Here is a 13,714-nt window from a genome sequence, read left to right as displayed (position 1 = left end):
TGAACTAAAAGAAATATTTTTGTAGAGGTAATTGACTTACAAGCACAAGCCAGCCACAAACTTTTGTTGTTAAGTGAATCTGGTTTCCCCATTGATGTTGCTTGTGGGAAGGTCGCAAGAGGACATCCCGTGACCCCTGGACTCTACAAGGGTCATGAATGCGATTCAGTCCTCAGGTGTCTCAATTTGGATCACGTGACCAGGGGGAGTCTACAACGGTCTTTAGCGCGAGTTTTGGACATAAGTCCATTTTGGGCAGGTGGTTGCAGCTCCCAAGGGCCACTAAACGATGGTCATTAACTTGAGGACTACTTGCTAAGCAGCCGTTATTCGTTGTTATGGCACAAATCGTGAATGTTCGTCATTTGAGGAGACATGTTAGTTGACAACTGTCCTGTTAGACTCAGTGGAGAATGCAGCCTCCTTTTCCTGCCTACTCCACTTTTCTTCCAAAAGGGGGATTCCCTTCTAACTTTAACGCTCCACATCCCCTTCCCTCCTCCCGTCCCTGGGCCTCGTCTCTTCCCTCTCCCTGCTGTTTCTCCGGCAGCCTGGACCAAAGAAGCAACGGGACTCGCTACCCAGCTGCCCATCCCACTCAGGACCGGCGTTGGGTGGGGGGAAGGGACAGGCAGGCAGGGGGACCCCGAGTGGGCGGCGCTCTCCGCCCTGTAGAGAATGGATGGAGCTATAAGTGCTTCCGGTTTAGGCTCTGCAAACTCCTGTCGGGGGTCGTTCCGGGGAGGGAGATCCAAATGCGTGGCCGGGAAGGAAGGAAGCGTGGCCGGCGGGGCTGCGAGGGAAGCGGATCTTTTGTATCTCTTGGAAGGAGGAACAGAACCGCCTTTCCCTGCGGGCGCCAGGTAAGAAGCTCCTCCCTCCTTCCTCCCTCCCTCCCCTTTTCCCACCTGGGGAAATGCCCGGACAGGTGAGTCTTCCAGGCAGCGTCTGGGGGCGCCCCTAAGATCGCTCCTGCCGCCCCACTTTCTCCTGGGGGAGATGATTCTGCCGGCCCTTCCCGATCGTTTCCCGGCACTTTCTCTTTCCCCTCTGGGGCTGTTTCAGGTCCGGAAGGCTCCGGGTTGAATGGCTGCTAAAGCGGCCGGAGGGAAAGGGGGCGATCCCTCGCAGGAGCTGCTGTTTCGGGGAGTTGCTCTGGACGAGCCCCCTCCGGAGAGAGCATCGGGCAAAGGCTCCTTCCGATGCCCTTTCATCCTCAGGATGGACTTTGCCTGAATTTCTTTCATTCCTGAATTCCTTTTCACTGTTTCATTTCACTGTGTTTTTAAAGCCTTGTGTGCATTTAAAGAGGTATCGCCCTTTCCCTGTGGGCCATTTTTTCTCAACCGTGGCAACTCGATGACATGTTCCCGAGTCAACCTGTGTCAGGAGTTCTGGGAGTTGAAGTCCACCAGGCCTAAAAGGGGCCACACTTCCCCACTTCAGCTGGGGAAAAAAAAGAGTTATTTTCATCTTCCCTGATTCTCTGATAAGGGTGGGTGGACATCTGGATTCTTCCACTGAAAGGGATGAAAGAAAGGAAATCTGTCCTGAGTGTAGGGAAGGGTGACAGAGGAACCACAACAGTCTTGCTAAAAGTCCTTATTGGTGCAGGATGTTGGCATGGCTATTTTGGTACTTTCCTTAGTGTATCTCCTGTCAACCAACCGGCTGTATTTCCTGCTTAAATTTACCCTCAAAATGATGCTACAGAGCACTGCAAACAGAACAACTAGACACAAGGACAGTTTTTTTCCCCAAACACCATCACTCTGCTAAGCAAATAATTCCCTCAACACTGTCCAACTATTTACCAATCTGCATTACTATTAATCTTCTCATCCTTCCTTTCACCATTCTACTCCCGCTTATGAATATATGAATATAACTTTGTTGCTTGTATCCTTACGATGTTTATTCACTGTTTACTAGTATGATTTGATAGTCCCTAGCTTATTATTATGTTTCCTAGTATGGTGTCATTGCTTATTTGTATCCTATGACTAGTGCTAAGTTTTATACTTATGATTCTTGACATATGTGTCTTTTCTTTTTATGAACACAGACAGCATATGCACCAAAACAAATTCCTTGTATGTCCAATCACACCTGGCCAATAAAGAATTCTATTCTATTCTATTCTATTCTATTCTATTCTATTCTATTCTATTCTATTCTATTCTATCCTATCCAATCCTATCCTATCCTATCCTATTCTATTCTAAAGTAACTTCAGTATAAAATATAAAAGCCTTAAGAGAGAACTCCTCTTTCTCCAAACCTGATTACTAGTTGATTTAACTCCTCTTTCTCCAAACCTGAATACAAGTATAGTTGATTTACCAGCACACTTAGGACCAAAATTTCTGTTACGAAGCCAGACAGTTGTTAAGTGAGTTTTGCCCCCTTTTATGACCTTACTTGCCCCAGTTTGTACGTGAACCTCTGCAGTTGTTAGTAACAGCTGTTGAGTTAATGATTGTGAAGGGAATCTGGCTTCTCTATTGACTTTGCTTGTCAGAAGGTGGCAACAGGTGATCACATGACCACAGGATGCTTTGACAGTTATAAATAGGAGTCCGTCACCAAGCACCTCTATTTTGATGGTGTGAGTATGGGGATGCTGCAACAGTTGTGTGAAAGCGGTCATGAGTCACTTTTTTTCATTATCATCATAACTTCAAAATGGTCACAAAATGAAAAGTTGTAATTTGAGGACTACCAATATATGTGTGACTCAGAGAGAATTGGATTCTGCCTCTTTTGTTGGTGCCAAGACAGACCAAGAACTGATTAACAACTCAGTACAATTCCCTGGATATGGGAGGAAGTCAAGCTCTGTGGTCCTTTAATGCACACATTCATGGCTGAGATAATCTGAATCCAATTCCTGGTCCTTCCACACCTTTCAGTTTTCCTCTCACCCAGAATGAGCTTCTGTGTGTTGTTGCTGTGGCTGCAAAGGACTTGCATAAAGAGGTTCTCTAGTTAATCTAGAAGTAGGCTAAAATCAGCCTTTTGCTCTGGATGCTCAAGAATATCCTTCGGATGTTAGATAACCAATTATTCCTTTGCTGTTTGTTCCCCTCTCCTAGACCCTCTAGTGGCCATGGCTTCATCTCCCGGAACCCCAGTTCTTTGTAATGGAGGATCAACAGCGGCTGAGCTTCCAACGCAGGTAGGAGGATTCTCCCCTCCCCTCATGTGCCAATCTCCCAATAACAGAATAACATAATTGGAAGGGATCTTGGAGATCTTCTAGTCTATCCCCCTGTTTCAAGCAGGAGACCCTATACCCTTTCGGACAAGTGGATACAAAGCATGCAAAGCTTGAGGTTCAATATTCAAGTTCAGCCTTTCTCCGCAGCAAAACTAGGCCGGTGACCGGTCTGGTGTATAGCTTCTTGGTGAAAAGCTGTTGGTCGCTTATGGCAGCCTGTTAAGGTGGACAGATACTCTTGGTTCCAACGGTTCCAAAGGGCGTTGGAAAGTTGTGGGAATGGATGTTGCGAAGACATTTGCCTGGGTTGGGGCCTGCAGCCGATCGACACAGACTATCCCTGTGATTCCCCATCCTAGTGCTGTCTTGAGGGCAAATGGGGAGCATTTTGGGCCTCTTGACTACTTCAATGAAAGCTAAAGCATCAGGGGCATCTACTCCTATCAAGAGCAGAAAGTCAGCTGCAGGATCTAGAGTGGGAAGGTGACAAGCCATGTGCTTCAGGTGAGGTGTGTTACTTGCTACCTCTGGTGTTGCAATTTGGCTGAGGTCAACTATTATCCCATCTCATTCTAACAGAGGCGGCAGTGGGAACCGTGAACTTCCATCTAATGACTCTATACAGAGTCCACTAGCTCTCCCCACCGTGTTTTGTGGTGCGGTGCATGTTGATATCGTGAAGTGCACTTCTTCCTCGTACTTCCTGAGGAGGTTGTCCTGCCATGCTGTATACAATGATTGTCCTTCACACTGCTGGACAGGCCGACCACGGTTATCTTGTACCTCTGAGCTCGAATTGTGTTGAGTTGAGCTTCGGAGTTGCTGCTTATGTATGTCTCCTTGCTGAGAAATCTTCGCTGTTACTGCTACTTCGCTAACTTGCTTGCCCTGTAGGTCTTGAGATATTGGGGTAGGTTTTCTGCATTCGGGAATGGAATCTCGAGTTTTAGGTCTTACAATGTCAGTTTTGTGACTGGTGTTTAGAGTCTGTGGTTGAGATTCAGCCCTTCGATCCCCTGGTTTTGGGAAACTGCTGACTAACTGTGTTGGTTCCGCCTGCTTGTGTTGCAGCGAGTACTGCTCATCCTCATAGGCCTTGACCCATTTATCTGGGCTCTCTCTTTCCAACCTTCCAAGGTTGAAGTTGAGGGAGGCATCATCGGCCACCTTCTGCAATGCTGCGGCCCGTGCTGTTTTTGCTGCCATCTCCCTTTGTTGTTCGAGCAACTCCAATTGGGCCTGAGCTTTGGCCATTTCTGCCTGTTGTCTGGCCTGAGCTTTGGCCATTTCTGCCTATTGGCTGGCCTGAGCTTTGGCCATTTCTGCCTGTTGGCTGCCCATTTCTGCTTGTTAGCTGACCATTTCTGCTGCTTGAGCTCCTACTGCCTCCTTATGCCGTGTCACCTCTGTCGTTGCACGTAAATCTTCCTCTGCTACTGCAGCTTTGATTTGAGCTTCTACAGCTTGTTCAGCATAACTGCTGCTTTTGAGGCCTTAGATGCGTCGCTACGATGGGAGGATGCTCTGGAAGGATGGGAAGAGCTAGCAGCAGAGAATTGCTGTGAGATGCTAGAACCTGCTTGATGGAGGGAGGAGGCTTTCTTAGAATAGTGGGAGGAAACCACGTGTGATCGAGGGGCTATGTCAGGGGTGACCTTCTCCCATTGAAGTGCAATGCAGATGGCTGCATGGAGGGAGGCTTTGCCTCTCTGAATGTAGTCCTCATGTTCCTTGTGTAACTCCTCGAAGCATTGTACGTGCTCTTGGAGCTTTGAGCCACCCAGCCTTGACTGGATGAGGCTACTTTCACTGTCTCTGCACTGTGTGAGAAGCTCATCTATCTCCTTCCCCAATGAGCAGATGCCCTCGAGCGACAAATTCCATTTGGGGGTATTACAGATCTCCACCAGCTCCGACCATGAGTCTGCATAGCATCGACACTGCCAGTTCCAATCGTCCCTCAAGTATGATTCCATGGTCTCAGTAAGCTTCCTATGCTGTCTGAGGTCGTAGACTTTCTGAGGTACCACTGCCTCTTCAGAATTTTGGACTTCCGATTCTGGATTCCGGGAACCAAGCTCCACATTTGCATCAAGGGTGGGTGGAGTGTTCGAGTCTTCTGGTGCATCAGAGACATCTGTCATGGCTGAAGACGCTGCCATGCTTTAAATTGGCAAAGCATGAATTTTGGAAAAATTTAGCGGTTTTCCGTGCGATTCCCCTTTTTTCCACTAGGGTGCACTGCAAGGTCTGGAAGACGCTGTTGTAGTACACAGGTTGGCCGCTTGAGTGAGTTGCAATTCGGTACTTTTTTTTTTAATAAAGTTTTATTTGGGTTTTCACATACAAAATACAAGTAAAACATCTTTTTTGAAAATAGCATGGTCCCGGGTTGAACTTCTTTATACAGACACAAAATTCAATTTCATGCTCCTTTTTGTGTTCTGTTCCATATCTTATACTATTCTACATTTTCTATATAGTTTTTCCCCTCTTTTAATTTTCTCAATTTTATTTTGATTATCTCATCTCAATTCAAATTATTATATTTATACTTTTGTCTGTTCTGTTTCAATTTCATATTATCTTTTCTCATTAAACAAGTTTTCTCCTGTAGTTACTAATTGGAGTATGGCACCTTTATATCTTTTAATTACATCCATTCAACTCTTATTTAAGCTTCAATATATACCTTAAGGTTATGAGATCTAGCTGGCTTGGGATAGAGGGAGGAGGCTTTCTTAGAATAGTGGGAGGAAGCCACGTGTGATCGAGGGGCTACGTCAGAGGTGACCTTCTCTCACTGAAGCATAATGCTGATGGCTGCATGGAGGGAGTCTTTGCCTCTCTGAATGTAGTCCTCGTGTTCCTTGTGTAACTCCTCGAAGCATTGTATGTGCTCTTGGAGCTTTGAGCCACCCAGCCTCGACTGGATGGATTTGAGGCTACTTTCACTGTCTCTCCACTGTACAAGAAGCTCATCTATCTCCTTCCCCAATGAGCAGATGCCCTCGAGTGACAAATTCCATTTGGGGGTATAATACATAATACATAACTTCCAATCAAATTCTGCTTGGTACATTCTTATAATACACACTATATTCTTTTTTAAAAAGGGTTATAAATATATGTAATTATAAACCCTCATTCCATTCCAATTCAGTTCTATCATTAATAATCATTAAAATGTTAACATCTTAAACATTTCTTTTCTATTAAATATCATATTTCCTTAAAGACATGTATAATCATAATTAATTTTTCCCTTATTTCTCTTCACATGTTTTGTTAATCATTAAATATTCATTTTGTTACATTTATTTATTGACAAGCATTCCACTGAATTACAATAGCTATCATACATTTTACTCATACATTGTTGCGTATTTTCTAAAATTATTTCTGTTTCTAATATAACAATACTATCTTATGTACCTTTGCAGAATCCCTTTTTCCATTAAATTTTCACCCATTATCTCTAAATAGGCCCTGTTTCTCTATATTTTGTTTCTGTCCTTTCTAACTTCTTTTCCTTTCTTTCTTCCCTCTCATCTTCTCCCTCCCCTTTTTACCCCCTTGTTTCTCTACTTCTAATTCTCTTCTGCATCTCCCTCTTCTGTTGCTTTCTGATTTTATACTTATTTTTCACTCTATTTTGGGGGAGGGGGTTGTTTTTCCCAATCTTAAACTTTCCATTCTCTTTCCCCCCTTTTCCTTTTTTTTCCCCATCTAAGATTACTTGTTCATTAAAGATAGCTTCTTCTTTGTCGCAATTTCTTGTTTTTTCTCATAGTTCCAAATCTCCATTTCTAATAACTGAAATACGAAGCCAAAAGAACCTCTCCCTTCTTGTGCATCTTCTTTGTACTTTTTAAGTTCCAATTTCAGTTCTTCTAAAAGTGGAGCCATTTTAAACAGTTTTAAACAAACACCCGATTGATTTTAGTCATTCAAATACAATAACCAAAAATCCAGAGATCATCAAGTAATCCAAATAGTCCCAAGCTGTTTCTTCTTATTTCTTTTTCCACTTTCTCTTCCTGGAGTTTTTGTTGCGATGTTTCAGTTAAAATGTATCTTTTGGAAGTCTTGTTGAGATTTTGCTGTAAGTTCTTTTTAATTCCAGGCAGTCTCCTCCTTTCCAGATCCTTCCCTTTTATTCTTTTTCTCTCCTTTCCTGTTTTCAAAAGCTTTTGATTATCCAGAAATCTTTATTATCCCTTTGACTTTTTATTTTCAGCATTAAATGCCTATTAATGTCAAAGTGGATTTTTTTTCCAATTTCTTGCTTAAGTCTCTTAGCTGTCAGTATAGGAAAAGGAGAAAAAAAAAACCAAATCTTTTCCCTTTTCTCTCTCCTTCGCAGCTTAAAAATCTTCTTAGGGTACAATGTTATTTTTTTTTTAATAGTTTCAATTCCAGGGTACCTTATTTGTTGCTTTTGCTGTTTGACCGGTCAACCAAAACTTTCTCTTCTTATCTTCCTCCTGCACATTCTTTTCCAGTTGAGTTCTTTGTGGTGGCCATTTCTGACCACCGCTACAACCGCCTTCAGGAAAGGGAGTAATGGCGAGCTGGGGAGGAGAGATGTGGCTCTCCTCATCCCTGCAGGCAGTCTCCCCCTTCTTCACCACCTCTACAGGGTGGCTTAGCCCCGAAACCAGCCGGCTCGGGGCGCTCCAGCGGCGAGCACAGATCAAAACCTCGCAGAGACGAGGCTTTGGTCTGTTGCCGAAGAAGCTCAAACCGGAAGTCCCCTGCAATTCAGTACTTGACCCTTGGGTTACGTTGCAAGGGGACAGCTGAATTTAGGAAATTCCTGTGAAATTCACTACTTGACCACAAGGTGGTGCTGCGAGTGGGTAGCTGAATTTAGGACCTTCCTGTAAAATTCACCACTTGACCATGAGGTGCTACTGCAGGCGGATAGCTGGATTTAGGACCCTTGCACTGCGTTGCAAGGGGTTTGCTGAATTTAGAAATCTCCTATGAGGAGTAGTAAATGTTTGGAGCAAATTAAGCTTAGGCGATGTCCCTTTCCAATTCCAGCAGAGGGAGATGTTTCTTCAGCTTTGTGGGCAAAGAAAATGACAGGCTGTAATTAGATGCCCTCTTTAGGGGGGTTTATGACCCATTTCTATGGAGATGGCTCATCCTAAAGGCATTTACGATTCTGTGGCCTGGAGACCACCGTCATAAACTTGGGTAGAAGTGGGCCTCTTTATGACTCTCTTTCTTCTCAATGAATGGAGGGAACCAACTTTTTTTGTAGTGACTGAAGACCCAGGAAATAACACAGCTTGTTACTCAAATTCTTTCTCTTGTTTGTAAAAAACAGTCATTGATGCAGTACCCAGAAAATACAAAGAGAGCCAGGGAGGATGCTGCTTGTTTGTCTCTTGCAAATGCGGGGAATTCTGACCCCTCCCAATAATTCAAACAGGCTTTAAAACTTTGTTGCTCAGAGAGAGAGAGAAAGAATTAAGGGTTTAAATCCTTCTTTACTTTCCTAGGATATCAGATTAATGTCCTTTTCACTCTTTCACAGGTAATCTGATTAACTTATATCTTCTCTTTGGGATTTCCAATTACAATATATTTTTACTTTTCTTAAGATGAAATGTGTCTTAGCTTTAATTGTATTTCACTATAGGAGTTCCGATTTAACTGTATATTTACTCTTCATGGGAACTCAGATAAAACTGTATTTTTACTTTTCTGTCTTTGCTGGCTGAATATAAAGACAGACAGGCAAACTCTACAAAGGTTTCCATACAAAGTTTCTATATTGGGTCATATGGCATCCTCAAATATAACTCACGGTTATGTTGACATCCATCTAATGTCCAATCTTTGCATAGTTGACTTCATAGTATAAAAACACAGTTATCTTCACCCCATAATGAAGGAGCGAAGGGTGAGACACCAGCACGATGCTGGGGTCCAAGCAAGAGTAAAGGAAACTCCCCCAACCCAAACAAGGGTTAGTTCAGTGACCAATCAGGATTACAGATGTGACCACATGACATGAACTACATTTCCCATGATGCATTAACTACATTTACCATGAGGCATTCCCTTAACGGGACAGCTCCCAGTTCCTAACTAACTATAAACTGTCTGGACAGCACAATAAATGTTCTCTAGAGAAGATGTTCTGACAAGGAATGGTGAAGCAGCTGACAAGATGAAGTTGGAGACACGTAATCTGGACTTGTAGTCCTTTATATAAATATAAATATCTTTAACATGCAAATTTACAGCAGTCTTTATCACCATCCACAAAAGGAAGAACGTAAGATAGTCAGGAAAACAGAGGAACATCATGAGGTAAATCTAAAGCATCATACAGAACAGAGAGGGAAAAAAGGCGGGAAAAAAGGGAAACACCCCCTTTCTACTTACAGCAACCAATCATAGCATAGATTGCATCCTGCCTGAGTCAGCATTCTCTCACTAATCAGTTACAATTGTGTTCCAGCCTATTGTAGACTTTACTGTTCCAGCTGCTAAATTCAATATCCTACATGCTCCTTTGCCGTACTAGGAAGCTGTGGAGGTTTTTAATTAAGAAGACTTGCATGTAACCCATTGGAGTGTTCATTGTTAGGAATATTCATGGAATACGTTGTGTTTTTCTCCCCTCCCTGTCAGGATTTGGTATCGTTTGAGGATGTAGCTGTGTTTTTCTCCGTGGAGGAATGGGCCCTGCTGGACTCTGAGCAAAAAGCCTTATACCAAGAGGTCATGCTGGAAAACAAGAGGAACGTGGCCTCATTAGGTGAGGGATTCTATTAAGATACTGACATTTAGCAGCCAAAGGTCAAATCTTATATCAACTTAATGTCGGATTTGTTGTCTAGTTTGGAAATAAACAATCACCAGCCAAAAGTTCCAAAGAAAACAATGGTAATTTTACTCTCTTTGCAAGGTGGGTGGACCACACACATGCAGGTACACTGGATACACCCTAACCTTCAATACATTTGCCTTATATTCTCGAGCACACTGTTACCAATTTACCTCCCACCTCTTCTTCATTGGGTTAATAATAATGATGTCACAACCTATCCAAAGTGTCTAAAGTGAATACATTATCTCTGCTTCTGATTACATCTCCCAGGACTCTAATTCTATCTCCACCTCCCCTTATTTACGAATTTCCTTTTATGGTCCTAGTTCCCAGGGGTTGGCTCTAGAGTAACTATCAACCTATTTCATGAGATTAGAAACATATACAATTAGAGGTGGTATTCAACCAGTTCGCACCTATTTAGGAGAACCAGTAGCAGTGATTTGGCGTGGTTTGCAGAACTGGGAGCGACCACTGGCTGGCCACGCCCCCGAACCGGATCGCCTAGTCACCCGCTTGTCCTGGTTGCTCTCCTAGCTTTCCATACCATGTGATGGCCATGGCGCAACTCAGGTGGATGTGGGCATGTGCAGCAGCCCCGGGACATCCGCCTGCCTGCCCACCCTCCCGGAGCATGTTTTCTTCCTTCTCCCAGTGTCAGACACTCCTCTTCCAGCCCAGGCCAGCCCAGCCCGGCCAACCAGCAGGTGGAAGGGCAGATATCCTGGGGCTTCTTGCACCCCTTATCACGAATGCTTGCAGTAGCCCCTCGGCTGGCTTAGCCGGGAGCCACCGTTCCCAGGTTTCTATTCGCCTGTGCTTGGTCGACGCCTCTTCACTTTGCCTGAAGTGGCTGGTCCTGCCCCTCCCCCTCCCCTCCCTTGTCTGGCCTGAGAAGCGGCCAGCCTGTTACTCGCTGAAAGTGGGGAGGGAAAAACACACACACAGAGCCGAATTAGCGGCAGTCTTAGTAGTTGTCCCAGTAGCAGCAGTGGGGATGGTTTCTGTGGCAGGACTCACCCCGCCCCCAGCCATCAGCCGCCCCAAGCTAAAGAAACTGAGCGTGCAAAACAAGGCGCCTCAGACTGCCTGCAGTTTTCCTTCCTCCTTTTCCCCCCGTCCTCTTTCAGGGGCTTCCCACCCACCACTCTGCTTGCTCTGTGCGTGGGTCTGGCCGGCTGCCTCTTTCCTATACTGCCTTCCCCTCAGCGATTCCGTCCAGCGCTCACCCCCCTCTCAGCCCTCCACCCCCCCCACACACACACCTGCTCAATCCCCCATTACGCCTCAGGCCATGACAGAGATGAGTGAAAGAAAAGAGCGTGGGACTGATACTGCGGAAGACACCACCGCGAAGGCAGAAAAGGCCTGGGAAGAATGGAGAGAACTTTTGTGCGCGCTCTCTTCTGAGCCCTACCGTCCACAAATTCCCGCCTCTTCACCTCTTCTCCTTCTCCCCAGCCCTGCTTGTGTAGTCTACAAATCCCCCCCGCACCTTCCACTCCATGCTGCAAAGCTCGACAGCCCCCCAAATGCTGCAGAGCGCCACCCCGCAGCATATTGCAAAGCTCAACCTCTCTCTCTCCCTCCCGCTCACCCCGAACACCATTGCTCGCTAGGCTCTGCACAACAACCAGCAGAAAGCAAGTCAATGTAGCTTTCCTCCTTCAGGTTAGGGAGAGAGAAGGAAACCTTCCACTCGGATGGTCCGTGCCCTGTGGGGGCTCCTCTGTCCGCCGCTTGCACGAGTGACCACCAAGCTATTACATCTGACTCACCTGGTGGAGGGCTATTCTGCCCGGGTTTTTGCGACTCTGTAGGTAGTTATCCAGCTATAAAATGCACTCTGCCCATGAACACAGGGGCTGTTTTTATTTATGCTGAGAATTTTCTATCCTGTCAGAGAAACATGTCCGCGTTTGTCTCTGTGAAAACTAAACCTCCAACCGCTCCGCTCAAATCTCCGTTTGCCAAAATCACCTCATTGATAAAATGTTCTCCTTCCTTTCCAATAAGCCCCACAGAAGCCCACTCCAATAACGCTGTTACTAATAACTCAGTTCTATGGAGCATATCTATCACCCTCCTCGTGGCAACCTATTGCAATGCCGTTATCTCTGCTCTCTTTAAGTACCCATTCCTAAAGTGTAGATACTCTGGGATAAGAGAATAAGCATGCACAGCAGATGTCAAAAAAGGCTCCTGGGTCCTCCCTTCCCATTTCTTTTCCAATGTGTGCAAGCCACCCTCTTCCCAGACCTGCCATGGCTGCCGGTTGTGAGGAGAGGAGGACAAGGGTTGCCCGAAGGGACTGTGTCAACAAGGATCGCCAGCCACACTGGAAGCGTCCCTTCAGGCAATCTTTCTCCTCCTCCTCCTCCTCCTCCTCCTCCTCCTCCTCCTCCTCCTCCTCCTCCTCCTCCTCACATGTGAACGCCACTCTCCCGGACCCGCCATGGCCACTGGCCGTGAGTGGAGGAGAAGAGTCACCCAAAGGGACTGGCTGAAGAAGGATTGCCCGCCACGCTGGAAGCGTCCCTTGAAAGTAGTGAAGAGCGCTTGGCCCAGCCGTGGCTTTGAGATAGAGAGAGAGACAGACAGACAGACAGACACTGACACAGAGAGACAGAGAGTAGGGAAAAGAGAGGGGAAGATAAGGAGAGGGGCAGAGAGAGAGAGACAGAGATACAGAGCGGGGGAGAGACCCATAGTGAGAAACACAAAGAGAGGGAGGGAGGAGAGAAAGAGAGAAAAAGAGAGGGAAAGAGTAAAAGGAATGAGAGAGGAAGGGAGAGAAACAAGAAAGAAAAGAAAGAGAAAAGAGAAAGAAAAAAGAGAAAGGAAGCGAAAGGAAGAAAAGGGACAGACAATGAAAGGGAGAGATGGAAGGAAGGGACAAAGAAAGAAAAAGAAAGAAAGAGGAAGGGAGGAAACCATGAATGAGATATGTGAATGGGTAGATAAATACATGGAAGGAGGGAGAGAGGAGGGAAGGTGAGAGAAACAAAAAGGAGAGGAAGGAAGGACACAAACCCTGGCTTCAGGAGACCCTTTGAAGCACACAGCAATCTTGGGCTAGTCTGAAAGGGATCTCGGAGGTCATCTAGTCCAACCCCTCCTCCAGCAGGAGATCCTTACAGAATCATAGATTAGCAGGGTTAGAAGTAAGTTAGTGTGTGTGTGTGTGTGTGTGTGTGTGTGTGTATGGCTGTCAAAATTCCAAAACAGGTCAAGTAGCTCTGGGGAGATCAGTCATAAATTAGAACACTTGCAAAGCAACAGGCCATTAAGCGAGGACCACTTGCATTTGGCTTGCTGGTCGCATGGTCACCTGGCCACACCCACCCACATGGCCACAAACCCATGCCCATCTGGTCATGTGACCAAGCCATGCCCACATAGTCACATGACCACCAAGCCACATCCACAAATTAAGCCACGCCCACAGAACCGGTTGTAAAAAAAATTTGAATACCACCACTGTATACAGTGTATTTAGTTCACAGGGCAACATGTCTTTTTACAATTCTGTAAAAAAAAATACAGTTCTGTTTCCCACATTAATACCAATACAGCACAATGTTTTGAACAAATGGGAGTTTGGAAGAAGTTTGATACTGTTCAAATAGAGCAATGATGCT

At 45.4% G+C, this 13,714-nt stretch overlaps 1 protein-coding gene across 2 annotated transcripts in view; it reads left to right on the top strand.

Moving 5' to 3' along the window:
* The first annotated feature begins 242 nt into the window (after positions 1 to 242).
* Positions 243 to 13,714, top strand: part of LOC113454004 (uncharacterized) — a 104,725-nt gene continuing 91,253 nt past the window's right edge. The window contains exons 1-2 of one of the 2 annotated variants that reach the window (XM_087927855.1): positions 243 to 863; positions 9,875 to 10,001. In XM_087927855.1, the coding sequence (XP_087783981.1) occupies positions 414 to 863; positions 9,875 to 10,001 (577 nt within the window). In that variant the 5' untranslated portion in view covers positions 243 to 413. The remainder of the gene's footprint in view (positions 864 to 9,874; positions 10,002 to 13,714) is intronic. The other variant, XM_087927854.1, reaches the window with a different exon arrangement.

This window comes from Pseudonaja textilis, chromosome 2, assembly GCF_049901715.1.
Source record: "Pseudonaja textilis isolate UNSWEBS1 chromosome 2, rPseTex1.2, whole genome shotgun sequence".
NCBI classification, from domain to species: Eukaryota; Metazoa; Chordata; class Lepidosauria; order Squamata; family Elapidae; genus Pseudonaja; species Pseudonaja textilis.
The sequence above is the reverse complement of the archived record's forward strand: the minus strand, read 5'-3'. Positions and strand labels throughout refer to the sequence as shown.